The sequence below is a fragment of the Dermacentor albipictus genome, chromosome 2 (assembly GCF_038994185.2).
Source record: "Dermacentor albipictus isolate Rhodes 1998 colony chromosome 2, USDA_Dalb.pri_finalv2, whole genome shotgun sequence".
Classification (NCBI taxonomy): Eukaryota; Metazoa; Arthropoda; class Arachnida; order Ixodida; family Ixodidae; genus Dermacentor; species Dermacentor albipictus.
In genome coordinates this window covers 68,581,545-68,598,950 of record NC_091822.1, presented here as the reverse complement: position 1 = coordinate 68,598,950, position 17,406 = coordinate 68,581,545, and the positions used below count along the sequence as shown (strand labels likewise).

The 17,406-nt window shown below is 43.4% G+C and overlaps 1 protein-coding gene across 1 annotated transcript in view; it reads right to left on the bottom strand.

Annotated features, from left to right (window-relative positions):
* LOC135903177 (3-beta-hydroxysteroid sulfotransferase-like) overlaps positions 1 to 17,406 on the bottom strand; it is a 34,851-nt gene continuing 17,445 nt past the window's right edge. The window contains exons 2-3 of the mRNA XM_065433579.2: positions 7,402 to 7,511; positions 1 to 975 (exon numbers count right to left, since the gene is read on the bottom strand). Coding sequence (XP_065289651.1) covers positions 1 to 975 — 975 coding nt within the window. The 5' untranslated portion in view covers positions 7,402 to 7,511. The remainder of the gene's footprint in view (positions 976 to 7,401; positions 7,512 to 17,406) is intronic.

Here is a 17,406-nt window from a genome sequence, read left to right as displayed (position 1 = left end):
TCAGTTCCAACTTGAAGACACCCTACAAGCTTCGGCACGGAAGTCTTTCCACAGGTCCATGAAGCAAGACGTCTTCTCTAGCTCAATAATTCTCGCTTCCATTCGTCGAAGTAATTCGGGTGTGAAGTACTCTTTCCAGCCACCAACCTTCGCGCTTCTGACGTAGGCGAACTGAGTTTTATCGCCCCCGCAGCCCTCCTCGCAAGTGACCTTCCCTCGCAACGGTGACAGTCTCAACTCAGGGTGCCAATCGCTGCCGAGGTCAACCACTACTACGCTCCTCATATGCGCCGGCGTTGAGCTCTGAAGCACCTTCTTCAGCAGCTCTTCGTCTTGCTCTAGGACCCGTCCGTAGCCTTCACCCACGAAATACGCCAGCCTGAGCACGACGTCTCGAGTGTTTTTCTTGAGTTCCTCGTAGGTAAGGAATAGTAAGTTCGGTTGATTGCGCAACGCATATCCCGCCGCCACATGCTCGAAGTAGTCACCGTACCCAAAGTTCCCGCTGAGAAAAGCGTCTACTAATTCTTCGAAGGTGCCGTCTTGAAAATCATAGTAGCTTATTCTGGTCGCGATATTGTAGAACGACACGCACACGTCCCAAGGGTTGCGAGCCAAGTAAACGTACTTGCCTTCATCGTTGACACGTTCCATGGGCAAGGGCAAATGCGTCGAGAATGATCTTAGTGGGTAGGGCGACTTCCAGTTTTTGTTGTTCATATAGTCGATGAAACGCCAGCCGTCGCAGAATTCCCGGCAGTCATTCATTGGCTCGCCTCGCCTTAAAATCTGCTGGGTGATGTACTGAATCCAGTTGGTTCCACTCTTGGGGAACGTGCATTGCACGATATCTCCTTCTTTAGCTCGGAACTTCAAGTTTTCTCTGAGGGTGCCGGGGTCTACATCGATGCACCTTGGCACACCGTCTATCATCTGAAAAGCTGGTGTTCGACGTTGCGTTGTCCTGACAGACATCTGGAAAACAGAGCATAATATGTTTGCAGACGACCGGATGCAGCTTTTGTTTTGCGGAAGTTAAAGAGATAGTTAGTTGCAGACGTTGAGAACTGAGTTATACTATCACAATAATTTGCACCATTTGGGGCCTATGTTGCCCTAGAACGATAGTCTTAATCATTATGCGTGCATTCATGTTTATTTAGCTTTGCGTTCTGACTACTTTAGGATCAGTAACGGTATGTCAGTATCGGCATAACATAAAGCATTCCTGATAGAAACGTTTGAAATACAGGCAGTGCATGCACGATTGATAACAATATTTTTTTGGAACCAGACAATCCCCAATGTCCACATAGAAAACTTAGTGTCGTGGGAACATTCAGTATATTCGTATACCTCTGATACCAGAAAAACAATTTCGTCATAATCCACCTCACGATGACTGTCGACTTTATTATGATTAACATTTAAGCACTGCAGCGACACACTGCGTTGATTAAAACATCATTATTTTGAATCTGTGGAGGGCGGAGATAGTATGCTAGGAATGCTAATCTCATAACGCGCACGTGCCCCAGAGACCCTCACAGACCGAATTATGTACACCTGCAGACACTAAACAGAAAGCACCAGTAAACGTGGCATCCCAATCGCAACCAGTTCTGTCTCACTGACACTGTAAATTTGCGGTTCAGCCTATCTGACTTCGATCGAGCTACTACGCCACTGCATAAGTGTCGATTAGAGCGCAGCTCTTATGCGCCATTTCCTGCGGCGAGCATCGGCGTCGGCGTAACCGAGCGAACGAGTACAGCGAAAGGTGAAAGCGAACGTGGAGCGCAGCGGGAGGACGAAAGAGGCGAGGAGAAAATCCGAAAGGAGAGTGCAGCACAATCAGGAGGCGGAAAGCTGAGGGGGGTATGGCAAAAAGGGCGATGAGGAATTTGTACTGCCGGCACGATTAGGCATGCAGACAGCGCAGAAACGAAGCCCCGGCGTTGCTTCAGACCCCGCGCGCATACTCTACTTAGCTTGCGGTGCCGCCACCGCCGTCGCCGCCGCTCTCAGAGAATGCGCTCCGCACGAGCGACCCGTTCCTGTGTAGACGCTTCCTTTATGAATAATGAGCGATGTAACCGCTGGAAATGCTTCGTCTCAGACTGATGCTAAACGAGCTGTCCAAACAGAGGCTCAGCGCCACCGCCGAGAGGACATTGTCCTTCAGAAGCAAATTTCTTGCCGTAATTTTTCGCGAATTCGAAACGCCTAAACAGCTGCTCTCGAAATTCGGGTTAGGGAGTAGCGTAATCGTAGGCCAAATTTTTTTCAATCCCAAAAGTTGTTCTTAAACTGATGCGTCTGGCAACAGCGCTGCAGCAAGGGATACGAGTAGGGGAGAAGGAATGAGTGTGGCGACCGTGCTGCAGCAATGGAGACAGATAGGGAGATTGTGAAAGAGTGTGGCAACGGTGCGTGTGCCATGGCTTGCGTTTCCATTGTTATAACGCCACGCGTACCTGAGGAGGCGCTGCGGCTGCATCAGCGGTTGCGGAAGGCACACGGGTGATACTGCGATCGCGGCGGCGCTTGTGTCGCCGTTATGTGAAGTCATATGAAAAAAGAAATGAATAGCACAACGCATGCAGCCCATGTATGCACGTTAAAAAGCTTCGCTGGTAATCCGTCCCCATATGAATGTTGTCTTCCCACGACTCTTTTCTTTGTCAGCTGGAAGAACACGCGTTCCCACTTTCATCACTTGAATATGTATACGGTCGCAGCAAGTCGCTAGAGCTTAGGAAGGAAGAAAAACAGCAATACAAAATTGGGGGGCCATGAGGCTAACAATTATATCACATTGAAATCTTGCTGAATTAATTTTATGTTTAGAGCAGCGCTGCTGCCATTGTGGCGTCATGTGCAAGCAAGTACTCTCAGACTGTGAGGAAATGTTTACACCTTGTGCGGATTATTTTGTACCTCAACAAGAAGCGACACTGTGCGTGTATTACAGTTCACACTTTGCGCATTGAACGCTTTGTCAGCGGTTCGCGGCGTGTAATTATGGCGACCGCATCATTAAAGCAAGGAAACACACGAAATACACACACACACGCACACACACACATATATATATATATATATATATATATATATATATATATATATATATATATATATATCGTCACAGGTGGTTTTAGTTAGGCCAAAAGATATGCTCCAACAGGTGAATATATTTCTAAGGGTGTACGCAAGGACAACATTTTCAGACTTTGCGTCTTACCATGTGGCGGAATACTTTTTAACACGAAAGTATATTTATTACTGCGGGCTAGTCTGGAAAATCATATAATCTACGTGAGTCGCGTTTTAATCACACCATGCGAATTCCCAACCATCCTCCGCATATTGCGCTACTTTGCTGTTTTGTGAAGGGCTTGGAGCATCAAGGGCGACGGTCACAACGTCCCACCAGCTGGTGATGTCACCCGCGCATCATATCACGGGCGGGCGCCCTGGACAGCGGCCAGCGCGCGCTTTCTAGTTCGGACTCACGCGCACCGTGCGATGAAGCAACTACACCTGACTCCCTAGTTCGCTCCCCCAATGATATATCGACAAATTGACAAATTACACAACAATCTACCGCAAACAGCATGCTATAGTCATCACCTCCCCCCCCCCCACCCGCCTGTATTTCACAATATCAGAGGTAGGATCAGAGGTCAGACGCCTTTGACAACTCCAGGCAAACACCTTTCCCCCACCTCATCTACCCCACTCGGTTCACGGACACCACCGAGGTTTACAACCTCACCGATGACGTTTCGCGCCGCAGTGGAGTGTTCTGTTGCCATCTTCTCTCACTACCCACCCTCGCCGTGGAGCAGTGGTAAACTCACTTAGTGGCAAATACATCGAGGGTAGAGCATACCACATATTTAAAGCTGCTTGATGATTCTGAGCCACAATGATTTGTAACTTTACCGAAAGAAGTAGCCCTAGACCATGTATCACCACGTGAGTGATCGCTAAAGAGAAACACTATTTATTTATTTATTTTATTTATTTATTTACCCTCAGGGCCTTTCGGCATTAGAGAGGGGAGTGGGTTATACAACAAATAAGGAGGAAACAAATCATGAGCTTATACACAATATTTGCTAATTATACAATGTTAGCTGTAAGTATGATAAATGCAGTAATAGAGCTTGACATATAAAAGTAACATTAAACAAGAAAAAGGAAAACACCAGGAGCAGTTCGTACAAATGTTTGCTATTATATATTGTTAGCTAGTGCTTTTCGAAAATGATCATTGTTATTAATGGAAACAATGTCAGAAGGAAGTTCATTCCAATCTTTCGACGTAAGTGGCAAAAATGAGTGTAAAAAGTGTGTCGTGTTACATGTACCAATTCTAACTTTATGATGATGATCTGTACGGTGAGATAAGTAGTATGGTTGAGATACGAATTTTGGGTGAAGTGTAGGGTGGTGATATAGCTTATGAAAAAATGAAAGGCGGGAAATTTTTCGACGTGTTGCTAGCGGTTGAAGACCCAGATTCGATTTCATAGAAGAAACGCTCGCACCACGGTAGTAATTCCATAGAATAAAACGAGTGGCGTTGTTTTGGATGAGTTCAAGGGAATGTATTAGGTTTTCGTGGTAAGGGTCCCATATAGCTGCAGCGTACTCTAATTTTGGCGGTAACAGGGTTTTATAAAGTAGTAATTTTAAAGGAGTGGGAGCATGAGAAAAGTTACGGCGTAAGTATCCCATCAAGCGGTTAGCTTGATTAATTATGTATTCGACGTGATGATTCCATGTTAATTTAGATGTTATATGTAGGCCTAAATACTTATATGAGTTAGTAGATTCTAAAGCAACGTTATTCAAGTAGTACACAGGCAGATTATCGTTAGATCGGGATACTCTCAGAAATTTGCATTTGTTAATGTTCGGTTCCATTCGCCACAATCGGCACCATTTGCTGACGTTATTGAGATCGGCCTGAAGCAGGGAGATGTCGTGTTCGTTAGTTATTTCTCTGAGGATTACACAGTCATCTGCAAATAAATGTACGTCAGAGGTTATTGCTGAAGGTAAGTCATTAATGTAGATAAGGAATAATAGAGGGCCCAGGACGGAACCTTCGGGCACACCGGACTGAACGTCGCTATGAGATGAGTCATGGCCATTAGCTGTTACGAACTGAGAACGGTTAGCGAGAAATGACGCAATCCATTTGAGAACGTTATGATCGAGGTTTTATTTGCTTAGTTTATAAAGTAAAAGTTTATGACACACTTTGTCAAAGGCTTTCGAAAAATCTAAAAAGATGCAATCGGCAAGAGAAGAACAGTCGAGTATTTGGTGTAGTTTGTGAGTAAATGTTAATAATTGTGATTCACATGAAAATGATTTTCGAAAACCATGTTGTGATGACGAAAAAAATGAATTAGATTCAAGAAAATCCGCAATTTTAGCAAAAATAATGTGTTCTAGCAGTTTGCAGCAGGTACTGGTTAATGATATCGGGCGATAATTTGTAGGTGATGTTTTGCTGCCAGATTTGTGCAAAGGAATTATTTTTCCTATTTTCCATTCTGATGGAACAGTAGATGTGTTGAGTGATTGTTGAAATATTTTGGTTAGTATAATGGAACTATAAGTGCAGGTGTTTTTCAGAAATTTAGCACTGATGTTATCAAAGCCGGGTGACGAATCCATCTTCAATGAGTCTATTAGTCGCATTACTCCGGGAACTTCAACAGTCACTGGAGGCATAGTTAAGAAATTATAGTCATTCAAGATAGGTAGTTCAATATCAACTGTGCACGAGAAATTTTTAACAAAGTTATTATTCAGGAGAGTTGCGCATAGGTTTTTCGGAACAGGGTTACCAGAGCCAGTGTTAAGAGTGATAGAATCATCGGAAGGTGGATGTATGACACGCCAAAATTTTTTTACGTTAGTTATCAGCATAGATGGTAATGTGGTTGATAAGAATGTTTCTTTAGCGCATTTGAGTGCGGCTACATAGGTGTTAGATGCTAATGTGTAGGCTTTCCAACGTGAGTCAGTGGGTGATTGCTTCGCGGAACGATACAGTCGTCTTTTTTTGTTGGATAGTCGTTTTAAATGATTATTGTACCAAGGCGCGCGCGGGTTGCATGTTATAGTACGGCTTGGGATGTGTTTATTGATTAAGCGATTTACCTCTGCCGAAAACATGTTCCAGTTTGACTGCACACTACGATTTTCAAAATAACTCATGAATATGTTAAGAAATAGACTGAGTTCATTATTTATTGCTTCGAAGTTAGCTCTCTTATAGTCTCTAATTATTTTTTTAGTCTTCGGAAGTTTCACAAACGCAGTATTAAAATGAATATTTAGCAATAAGTGGTCACTGAGACCCGGTAAGTAATGGATGGCAGAGGCATAATCGGGACGATTGGTTAGGATCAAATCGAGAATGTTTGCGGAAGTGGATGTTAATCTCGTGGCTTGTGTGACTAATTGAGTTAATGAAAATGTAGTACAAATACCTAAGAAATCTTTTGAATCAGAAGAAGAAGATAATAAGTTAGGTAGATCACTGTTCCAAACTATATTAGGAAAATTAAAGTCACCAAATAAGAAAAGAGGTGCAGAAGGAAACTTTGTCGTAATGGTACTAATGATATCATGCAATTCATTGGTAAATGCGGGTGACGAGGAAGGTGGACGATAGCAAACGCCTAAAATTACCTTTTGATGGTTCAGAGTTGCTGTAGCCCACACTGATTCTAGATTGGTGCTGATGTGAATGGGTGACGATGGGATGCATTTCGAAAGGGCAAGAAGTACGCCGCCACCACGGCGCTCTGTTCGGTCACAGCGGTATATCGTGAATTGTTTGTTATCATGAAACAGTTCTGAGTCTTGAATGTCATTCGAGAGCCATGTTTCAGTTAAAGCTATTATATGGGCTGAACACGTGCCAGTTGCGGATGATAATGAGTCACGGTTTTTCAGAACACTTCTGATGTTAGTATAAAGGATGCTGACTTGATTATTTTGCACATGCCCACTGCCCCTCACGTGTCCCTAAGTAGGAGCGTGTTGCGAGGCAGCTGAAACATGGTTTAGGCCGACGTTGCGTCTTGGCATTTCCTGAATACTATTCGAGTTAGAGTGGTACATGTAGCATTTGTTGTTTAGTAGCAGTTTCTTGTGGCTGAGTTTAAACTGTGGCGAGTCTGGTTGTGATTTCGCAAACTCAATTAGTTTTTTACGGGCAAGTCGAGTTGCGGGTGAAAAGTCCTCATTAACTGCAATGTTGTTAGGTCTTAACTGCGCGCGTGATGAAAGTACCGATTCTTTCGCTTTGTAGTTAGATTAAACTAGATTAGTTTCGACTGACAAAATAGTAATCCAATCTTTACTTACAATGACGCTGGTTCAGCAGTTCTTCTGCGGCAGTGAAGGATGACGTGTGACGGCCTCATCGATTTCAAATATAAATGCAACGCAAGTTCTCTCGGAGCCGAGAATTGGATCTGAAACATAGTGATCAATGCTTATAATCAGAAGTTGGTTTGCATAAATGCTTTCGAATAGAACAGCTGATATATATTAGACACTAATTCGTGTTTATGTTGTTTTTTTTTTACGTCGTGGTATAGCGGCTCGATTTTAGAATTAAGCTACGAGTTAGTGCGGCTGTAGCGGTGAAAGCTGACACGGTGATGCTGCAATGCCTCTGCGTGGGCGTCATCACTGATATGTTTATTTAGAACCTAATTATTACTTATTGATCCTAAAATAAAATTCACCTGGTGTATACCCAATTGAAATGTGCAACTTATTACCCCGAATATTTAGCCAATAATTATTCATTGTTGTTTCTTATTTCGCATTGTACCGCCAACGTTGGAGGCTTGCCAGAGGTTCGTATGGCTGTGGCATTGAAAGCTGATGGTATTGTCTGGCAATGACACTAGCGTGAAAGTCCCGCAGTAGCCGCAGAGCAGAACGTCATTGATTAATTATCAAAAGAACCACATACATACACATATTAAACACTTCCAAAGTGCCTGAGAAATCGCTTTAAAGCTCGCTCCCTTTGAGACATCAGTTAATCAGTCTTCTTGACTGTCTTCACATATATTGATAGACATTGATAGACATTGATAGATTCGAGTGCCTGTGTCCACCTCGCCCTCTGTCATGCTGCCGCCAATCGCTATCCATGGTCTCCACTTGAATCGGCACTCTCCCCAGCAAGACCAGTTTGGGTTCCTTAGTGTGAGGTTTTATGAGACGTTTTAGCATGGAAACGATATCGAAATGCGGCTGCCGAGGCCGGGATTTGATCGTGAGTCCTCGAGCTTAGCAGCGCTACGCCCCAGCCACCACGCCGGGTCTAGGCAGACTTGTCATCTTTCTATGCCAAACGCGATTTCGCTTGCCTCAACTTAGACGCTTCTTAAAGGGCATCGCGAACGCGGAACTTTTCCTACAAGATATAATAACCCTTCGCTAGGCTATGTAAAGTGCCGCTGATGTCATCGTAGATAGGCAAAATGAACGAAAGCCACTCAGAAACAGTCATAAATAAAGGTTGCGTAGCATTCATTGGCTACGTACGCGGGTTCATCTACTGCTGCGTTGCGTTCGTCCTCTCCTTTCGTATCCCGAAAGCCCGCAACACCCTCTAGCTTTGAATACGTAAATATTCTGGGAAGACACAAACTTCTGTCCCCTACTTGTGTGCGCACAAACATCACGTACCGTATTTTGACAGAAAGAACCCAGGTACCGACAAACATCCGCCTAAAGCCCACAGAGTTACCAAAGCCCAAACTGTTAGTTAGTTAGTTAGTTAGTTAGTTAGTTAGTTAGTTAATTAGTTAGGTAAATGGGGTTTAATGGCGCAAAAGCAGCTAAGGCTATGCTGCGCCAAACACGCGGTGTTTTAAAATCCAGTTTGTGAAGGAAAAGGCTGGGTTAGTAATCTATATTTTATGTAAAAACCCAGTGTCGTGTAGAAATTTGTGGACGTCACATAATGGGACTAGCGGATCATCACCTAAAATCTGAGCAGGGTGTAAAGGTATGTGTAGTTGATATCATTTGTGCAAAAGTGTTCGTCTGTGTGTTTCAGTCTGCGTACATGTGAGTAATATGTGCATAACTGTTAGTGGCTGTTGACATTTCTCGCATGTTGGCGTGTCTTCTTTCGTAAGTAAGTAGTTGTGTGTGAGGTGTGTGTGCCCAATGCATGGCCGGCATAAAACTACTTCGATGAACCGCTCTTGATGATAACACGACTTCCACTCGCCAACTATGGGTTTCGTGAGATGTAGCTTGTCGGCACAACGGTCCCATTCGCGTTGCCATTTTACCGTGAAGGCTTTTCTAATTGCATGGATGCTATCATTATATGGGAGTGTCGTGTTTGTAATATCTTTGTGCGCTGCCATCAATGTACATCTATCAGCTGCTTCGTTAGCTGGTATCCCAACATGGCTTGGGACCCAGCAGAAACGAATTGACCTCCCGTATTCGTTAAGCACCAACATGTTTAAAATGTCTCCTATCAGGAGTTCACACTCAGATTTCAGATGTAGAGCTTTCAGTGTACTTAAGGAATAGGTGTATATGACTGTGTTTTTGTGCTTGCCAGTGACAATCTTTTTAACTGCAACCCATACAGCATAAACTTCAGCAGTGAAAACAGAAGCATGTGTTGGTAGACGGACACTTGTTTCCCAATTTTCTGTTACGGCCCCTACACCCACGTGTTCTTTTGTTTTGGAGCCATCCGTGTAGATTTCCATGTGATTTTGATACTTGTCTTGAAGAGCACGGAATTCTTGCATGATGTGTTCGTGTGGAGTGTTTCTTTTCTTTAAATGTGTTAATGTCCCGTCGCACAACTGCGTGAAATTGTACCATGGCGCCAACCGTTGTGGTTTCTTGGCGACCTGGAGGACTTCGTGGGGGATGTCATAATCCTGACAGTATTTCTCATACCGCAGGAGTAGTGGTCTAATCATGTTTGGTATATTTGTGTAGTGTAAGCGTGAGTTGCACTGTGTGACGAAGTTGTAGCATATGTGTTGCGGTGATGACTGAATTCTGAGAAGGTAAGAGAATGTTAATAATGCTCTGCGCTGCTGTAATGATGGTTCGTTACACTCAACATATAAACTTTGAATGGGTGACGTTCTGTAGGCACCACTTGCCAGTCGCAATCCAAGGTTATGTACTGGATCAAGGAGTTGGACGTAGGACTGCCTGGCTGAGCCGTAAACCACGGAGCCGTAGTCTAAAAGGCTACGCACAAGAGACCGGTAAATACGTAAAAGACAGGTTCGGTCGGAACCCCAGTGCTTATGAGACAGAACTTTTAGGATATTCAATGCTTTATTTTTAGTGTTTTAATGTGGGCTAGGAAGTTTAGTTTTTTATCAAAGATTACTCCCAAGAATTTATATTCCTGTTTTACCGGCAGTGCGACATTATTCAATTTTAGAAGCGGGTCTAAGTACAATCCTCGTTTTTGCGAGAATAGCACTGTAACGGTTTTTTGAGTAGAGAAGCGGAAGCCATTTTTCTCAGCACACTCGGTTAGTTTATTTATTGTTATCTGGAGCTGTCTTTCACATGTTTGTAAGGTTGAGGCGTGGCACGCTATTTGCAGATCATCCACATATATGGAGTGCATAACAGAGGGGGGGATGACTGTTAACAGAGTGTTGTACTTAGTACGCATCCTTGTGGCACTCCATTTTCCTGGATGAATATACGTGACAGCGTCGTTCCTAACCGCACCTGGAATGTTCGATCCGACATGAAATCGGCTAGACATTTGAGCATTTTACCTCGGATTCCTAAATCTGCTAAGTCCCTTAAGATACCAAACCTCCAAGTTGTGTCGTAGGCCTTTTCTAAATCAAAGAAAACAGTGAGACAATATTGTTTGTGTAGAAAGGCCGCACGTATTTCGTCTTCGAGCCGGACTAGGTGATCTGCTGTGGAGCAACCTTTCTTGTATCCACACTGATGGTTATCTAGCATGTTCTCTGTTTCAAGGAGGTATGTCAGTCTTATGTTGATGATGGCTTCATAGGACTTTGCAAGGCAACTTGTGAGTGCTATGGGTCTATAACTGGTTGCTGTTGTGGGAGGTTTTCCAGCTTTCAAGAACGGAATTATGATAGCTTTCTTCCACTCTTTCGGCATTTTTCCCGTTTCCCAGATTTTATTAAAAAAACGAAGCAAGGATTCAACTGCATTAGGAGATAGATGAGCTCAGGGTAGCCAAAAGAAAATATTATGAATTAAGAATAGCTGAAGCCGGCACAGATACAAAACGGTAGTGGAATGTAATAAATTCCTTCTTGAACCGAAGCCATAAGGCTAAACCAATAAATACGCTTCATTCATCAGACGGCACGTATGAACAAGCAGATGAAATCGCGAACGCATTTAATGAGTTCTTTTGTGACCATTCCTCTGATCATACCACTGATAATCAACTATCATTTCAACGATGCTTACAATCATTGTACCTATTTCCAACTGGCCCAGATGAAATAATTAATATCATACAAGATTTAAAGGTTACAGGAGCAGGTCTGGACGAAATCAGCTCTATTAATATTAAATTAGTAGCTCATCTTATCGCTCGCCCGTTATCACATGTTATCAATTTAATCTTTAAGACTGGAGTATTTCCTAGTCAACTGAAAAAAGCAAAAATTATTCCAGTATTTAAAAAGGGTGACCGCTCCTACATTTCTAATTATCGCCCTATTGCAATTCTTCCTTTCTGTAGCAAGATTATCGAAAAAGGTCTTGAAAAACGCTTAACTAAGTACTTCTCAAAATTTAACATTCTTTCGCCAAATCAATTCGGCTTCAGGGTAGGATCCTCGACTGATTGTGCTATACTTTCTTTCACGGATAAAATAAAAGGCGCTATAGATGCCGGTTTCTACGCAGGATCAATTTTTATCGACTTATCCAAAGCATTTGAATCAATAAACCACGTCATCTTACTTACTAAACTACGAGCAGTAGGCATCGATGGCCCAGCATTAGCACTTATAAAAAGTTACCTAACAGATAGACAACAAGCTGTGTATTTTAGTTCCTCACTTTCTAATTTCAGAATAACCAATAAAGGGGTTCCGCAGGGGTCTGTACTTGGCCCGCTACTATTCCTGCTTTATATAAATGATTTACCCGGTTGTTTAACAGAAACTGAGGCCTTTCTTTACGCCGATGACACTACATTACTTGCTACCGATCGTTCACTAACTTCCCTGACTATTAAGCTAAACACTGATCTGAAAAATATTTTAACGTGGTGCCAGCTTAACTCGCTAAGCATAAATCCTACCAAAACGTCTTTTATGCTTTTTCATTCGAATCACAGGACACCAGAGTTCATTCCCACTGTCAACCTAAACTCTCTTAACATCAGTGCAGTTAATGAATGCTCATTTCTTGGAATAATTCTTGACTCAAACTTAAAATTTACGAAGCATATCGCCTATTTAAAGCGCAAAATTTCTCCCGGTATTAGAATTTTACTTAAATCTAGATATTATTTTAGCAAACCAACATTGCTGACCTTGTATTATTCTTTTATTCACAGCCATCTTAATTATTGCATTACAGCATGGGGTAACACATATCCAACTCATATAGCACCACTACAGCATTTGCAGAATCAAGCCATCCGGATATTGTCATTCAGCTCATTCAACTGCAGTGCTTCTGATATGCTTTTCAACCACAGAATACTTTCAGTAAAAAATATTGTTAAATATAAATTAGCCATAACGTTATTTAAGGTAATACGTAATTCTTCTCCAGTAAATATATTTTCTACGGCTACTTTGGTTAACTTGAACCGCACAAGGTTTGCAGCTAACAACAATTTCTTATTACCACTAATACATACTAATTATGGAAAACAATCTGGATACTTCGCAGCAGTATCCACTTGGAACAGCCTCCCATTAAATGTCAAGGACTCTTCTTCTTTGAGTTCCTTCAAGAAAACATTATTCACTTTCCTACTAGATAGCCAAAATAATCCACATATCTAAGCTATTCACCTCACTCCTGCTCATTTCCTTGCCGGTTTTTTTCTTTTTTCTTTAGTTTTCTTATTCTCTCATTTATAGCCTTTATAAGTATTTTGGTTTGTTATGTTGCGAATGCCCTAAACTACTGTTTTATTTGTACGACTAGCTATTGACTTCATGTTACTTTACAGTTTGTACTTATACTTTGAATATTCTTCATCACTGTGACTACTGTATTGCTGTTTTATGCCTTGTATTTTCTTTAATGTATATATTTTCTGTCAGGAGGTCCCCTTTCAGCCACATGCTCTGGGACCTCCTTCTGTATACTTATGTAAACATGTATGTCTCCTCCTTATTAAAGAAATAAACTGAACTGAACTGAGCATCGCGTAATGTACTCTGTCCGGACCGGGTGCTGTTTTCTTGTCAGTTGTTAGTACTATATTGATTTCCGCTAGTGTTAAAGCGGCATTATACGGTCTTTCTGAACTTCCTGTGGTCGGAAGCTTTAGTTTTCCTGCTTATTGCTTATGTTTTAGAAATTCAGCTGAATAGTTTACCGAGCTTGATATATTATGGAAGTGTTGTCCTAATATGTCTGCTTGTTCGTCTATATTTGTTTGCGTGCCTGGAGGTGATAGTATGGGGATAGTGTAAGAAGCGTAGTCGCCTCTAAACTTGCGAACCTGATCCCACATTCGTTTGGATGTTATTGAACTATTTATAGACGAGACGTAATTTTTTCAGGACTGTCTTTCGGCTTGTCTGCGTGTGTACCTGGCTTTCGCTTTTGCTTTTTTGAAGGAGAGTAGATTGTCTTGTGTTGGGTATCGCCGAAAGATACCCCACGCTTTGTTTTGTTGTTTTTTTGTTTGTGTACATTCCTTCGTCCACCAGGATTTCAGGTTTTTTCTTAATAAGCCAGAGGATTGTGGGATTGTTTCCGCTGTTGCAGCAAGTATACAGGCGGTGATCTTATCATTCATTTCATCTATGGTTAGCTCATCTGATATGTTATCCAGACTGGCCTTTTCACTAAAGACAGGCCAGTCTGCTAGGTGGAGTTTCTAACGGGGTGGTCTTAATGGTATGGTAGGAGAAGGAGATTTTTTTTAATAATAGCAGGCATACGGTCACTACCGTAGGGGTTGTCAATAACACTCCATTGGAAATCGTCAAAGAGAGATGGAGAGCATAGTGCCAGATCTAAGCAACTCATAGCGCCTGTGCTTGGGGAGTAGTAAGTTGCCGCACCGGTGTTTAAAAGGCATATGTTATTTGTTAGAATAAAATCTTCAAGCGTTTGACCCCTGGTGTCAGTTGGTTGACTACCCCGCAACGTGTTATGTGAATTAAAATCACCGGCTAATAAAAATGGTTCGGGTAGCTGGTTTAAAATTAACTCTAGGTCTCTTACGGTAAAATGTAAATGCGGCGGAATGTATACTGAGCAAATGGTGATGGTTTTGTGAGCTAAAACGGTGACAGCAACGGCTTCTATGTGAGTGTTAATGGGAACTTCTCTGGCTGCTATACCAACTGGCAGGACAATGGCTACACCACCTGACAGCCGGTTCGCCTGAGTACGGTCGCGCCGTACAACAGTAAAACCTTTCAAAATGTTTTTGTGTTTTTCGCCTAGGTTTGTTTCCTGTAAGCACAGGGCTACAGGAGAGAAGTTTATTAATATGTCTTTAATGTCACATAAGTTGTGTAAAAGCCCTCTACAATTCCAGTGGATACTAAAAGCCATATTAAAATGGAAAGATAAGAAATAGCATTACGGAAAAATAAAGAGGTGTGGTATAAGTGACATGGATCTAAAAAGGCTAATACAAATGAGCGATAACCTTTAGGTTAACGCTTTCTTATTTTGAGTTGTAATCAAAGAAGTAATCAGAAGTAATCAGAAGAATAAGAATGGGCTGGGGTGCGTTTGGCAGGCATTCTCAGATTATGAACAGCAGGTTGCCATTATCCCTCAAGAGAAAAGTGTACATTAGCTGTGTCTTACCAGTACTCACCTACGGGGCAGAAACCTGGAGGCTTACGAAAAGGGTTATACTCAAATTGAGGACGACGCAACGAGCTATGGAAAGAAGAATGATAGGTGTAACGTTAAGGGATAAGAAAAGAGCAGATTGGGTGAGGGAACAAACGCGAGTTAATGACATCTTAGTTGAAATCAAGAAAAAGAAATGGACATGGGCAGGACATGTAATGAGGAGGGAAGATAACCAATGGTCATTAAGGGTTAAAGACTGGATCCCAAGGGAAGGGAAGCGTAGCAGGGGACGGCAGAAAGTTAGGTGGGCGGATGAGATTAAGAAATTTGCAGGGACGGCATGGCCACAATTAGTACATGACCGGGGTTGCTGGAGAAATATGGGAGAGGCCTTTGCCCTGTAGTGGGCGTAACCAGGCTGATGATGATGATGATGATGATGATTTTGAGTTGTTATTGGGATTTTGTCCCTCTTACCGCGCTCGAGAGAGCGCCTGTCCTACGGTGTCAATGACACCGGAGTTTTTGTGTCGACTTCCATCGCTCTCTCTGAGGCGCTGGAGGACCGAGAGTTAGGCGCCGAGACACGTGCCTCGGGCCATGCGGTTCGTTTGATTTTAGGGCCCTGCGGGGCTGGTGTCTGCAGGGCCGTCGAAGAGGTTGGAGCAGTACTGACTGCTTCCACCACGGGGGCGGGAGGAGTCACTGCGGCACCACTGCGCGTGGGCTCGGAGGACTCCGGAGGCCTCTGTGACGCTGCCCCCGCCTGCGTCACTTCGGCATAACTTCTTCGGGGAAGGTACGACAGTCTTTTTCTGGCTTCGGAGAACGAGATTTTTTCTTTAACAGTTAGTGCAATGACTTGTTTTTCTTTTTTCCAGCAAGGGGTGAACTCCCTTGCAGTTAACACAATGTGGCGAAGAAGTGGAATTCTCTGATTGGTAGTCGTTGGAGCTGCATTTAGCACAACTTGTTTGTCCTCAGCATGCATGTGAAGCATGTCCAAATCTTTGGCACTTAAAACACCGTCTGGGATTCGGGATATACGGTCTCACATTGACTTTGACATAACCTGCATCGAGTGAAGTAGGCATTACGCTTGTTGCGAAGGTGAGTATAACATGTTTAGTGGGGATTTCTTGATCGTTTCTTCGGATTACTATTCTTTGTACTTTGGTGACATTTTGTTCCTGGAAACCTTCCAGCAGTTCCTCGTCGTTTAAACCAATAAGGTCTTCTTCAGATATTACTCCCCTGCTTGTATTAAGTGTTCTGTGGGCTGAAACAGTTACTGTCGCTTCGCCAATACTGGTAAGTTCAGAGAGCTTATCTGCTTGATCTTTGTTATTCAGTTCTAGGAAGAGATCCCCGCTAGACATTTTGGATGCTTTGTATGTTGGTCCGATTTTGTCTTTCAGACACTTCGCCACCAGGAAAGGAGAGAGTTTCATTACCGGAATGTTGCTTTCACTATGCACTACATAGTACTTTGGAAATGTTGAGGCGTTGCTTTGAAAGGAAAATTGAAATGGTACTTCGGTGCGGCATCTCTTCAAACGCCGATCATAAACAACAGAGGCTTGCGCTGCCATAGGAAAAGGTGTATGTTCGGCAACAGCGCCGACCGCCCACCACGGAGCCCAAAGAGGGGCTCCGTGGTGGGCGCCTGCACGACGCCTGCAAGCCTGCACGACGCCAGCCGTACGGCATCACTATAACCCAATATGGTGTACCCAAGGTAGGATATCCACACAAGGTTAACCCTTGCCGCCGTGGAGAAAGGAAGTAAATGGAAGAGAGAAGAAGACAGGAAAGATGTAAAGTGAGAGATAAAGACTAAGGTTTGAGAAGAGAGAGACAGGAAAAGGCGACTGCCGATTTCCCCCGGGTGGGTCAGTCCGGGGGTGCCATCTATGTGAAGCCGAGGCCGAAGAGGTGTGTTGCCTCCGGCGGGGGGCCTTAAAGGTCCAAACACCCAGCTTCGGCTCAACCACCAGGATCCCCTTTCCCCCAGACACGGCTAAGCCGCGCACGGCGACACGCGGGAGGGTCCAACCCTCGTGTGCTCGGGTACGTGGTGGCGCAACACACCAAACGCCTGCTGACGCAGACGCCCCTGCGGGGAAAGCCCAAACTATTGTTAAAAATTTCTCTATGCGCAACCGGCGCACTTGACATCCATGGACAATACGCAGCGCTTACAGAATCGCAGTTAGAATGGAGGTGACAGCCAGCGCAGGCATGGTACGTGCGGAAGACGCAAGCAGTCATAAAATAATGTTTGCAAAATAGAGAAGCTTCTGAACAAAACGCGCTGGAACGCAGACGCGGGCGTCGGCG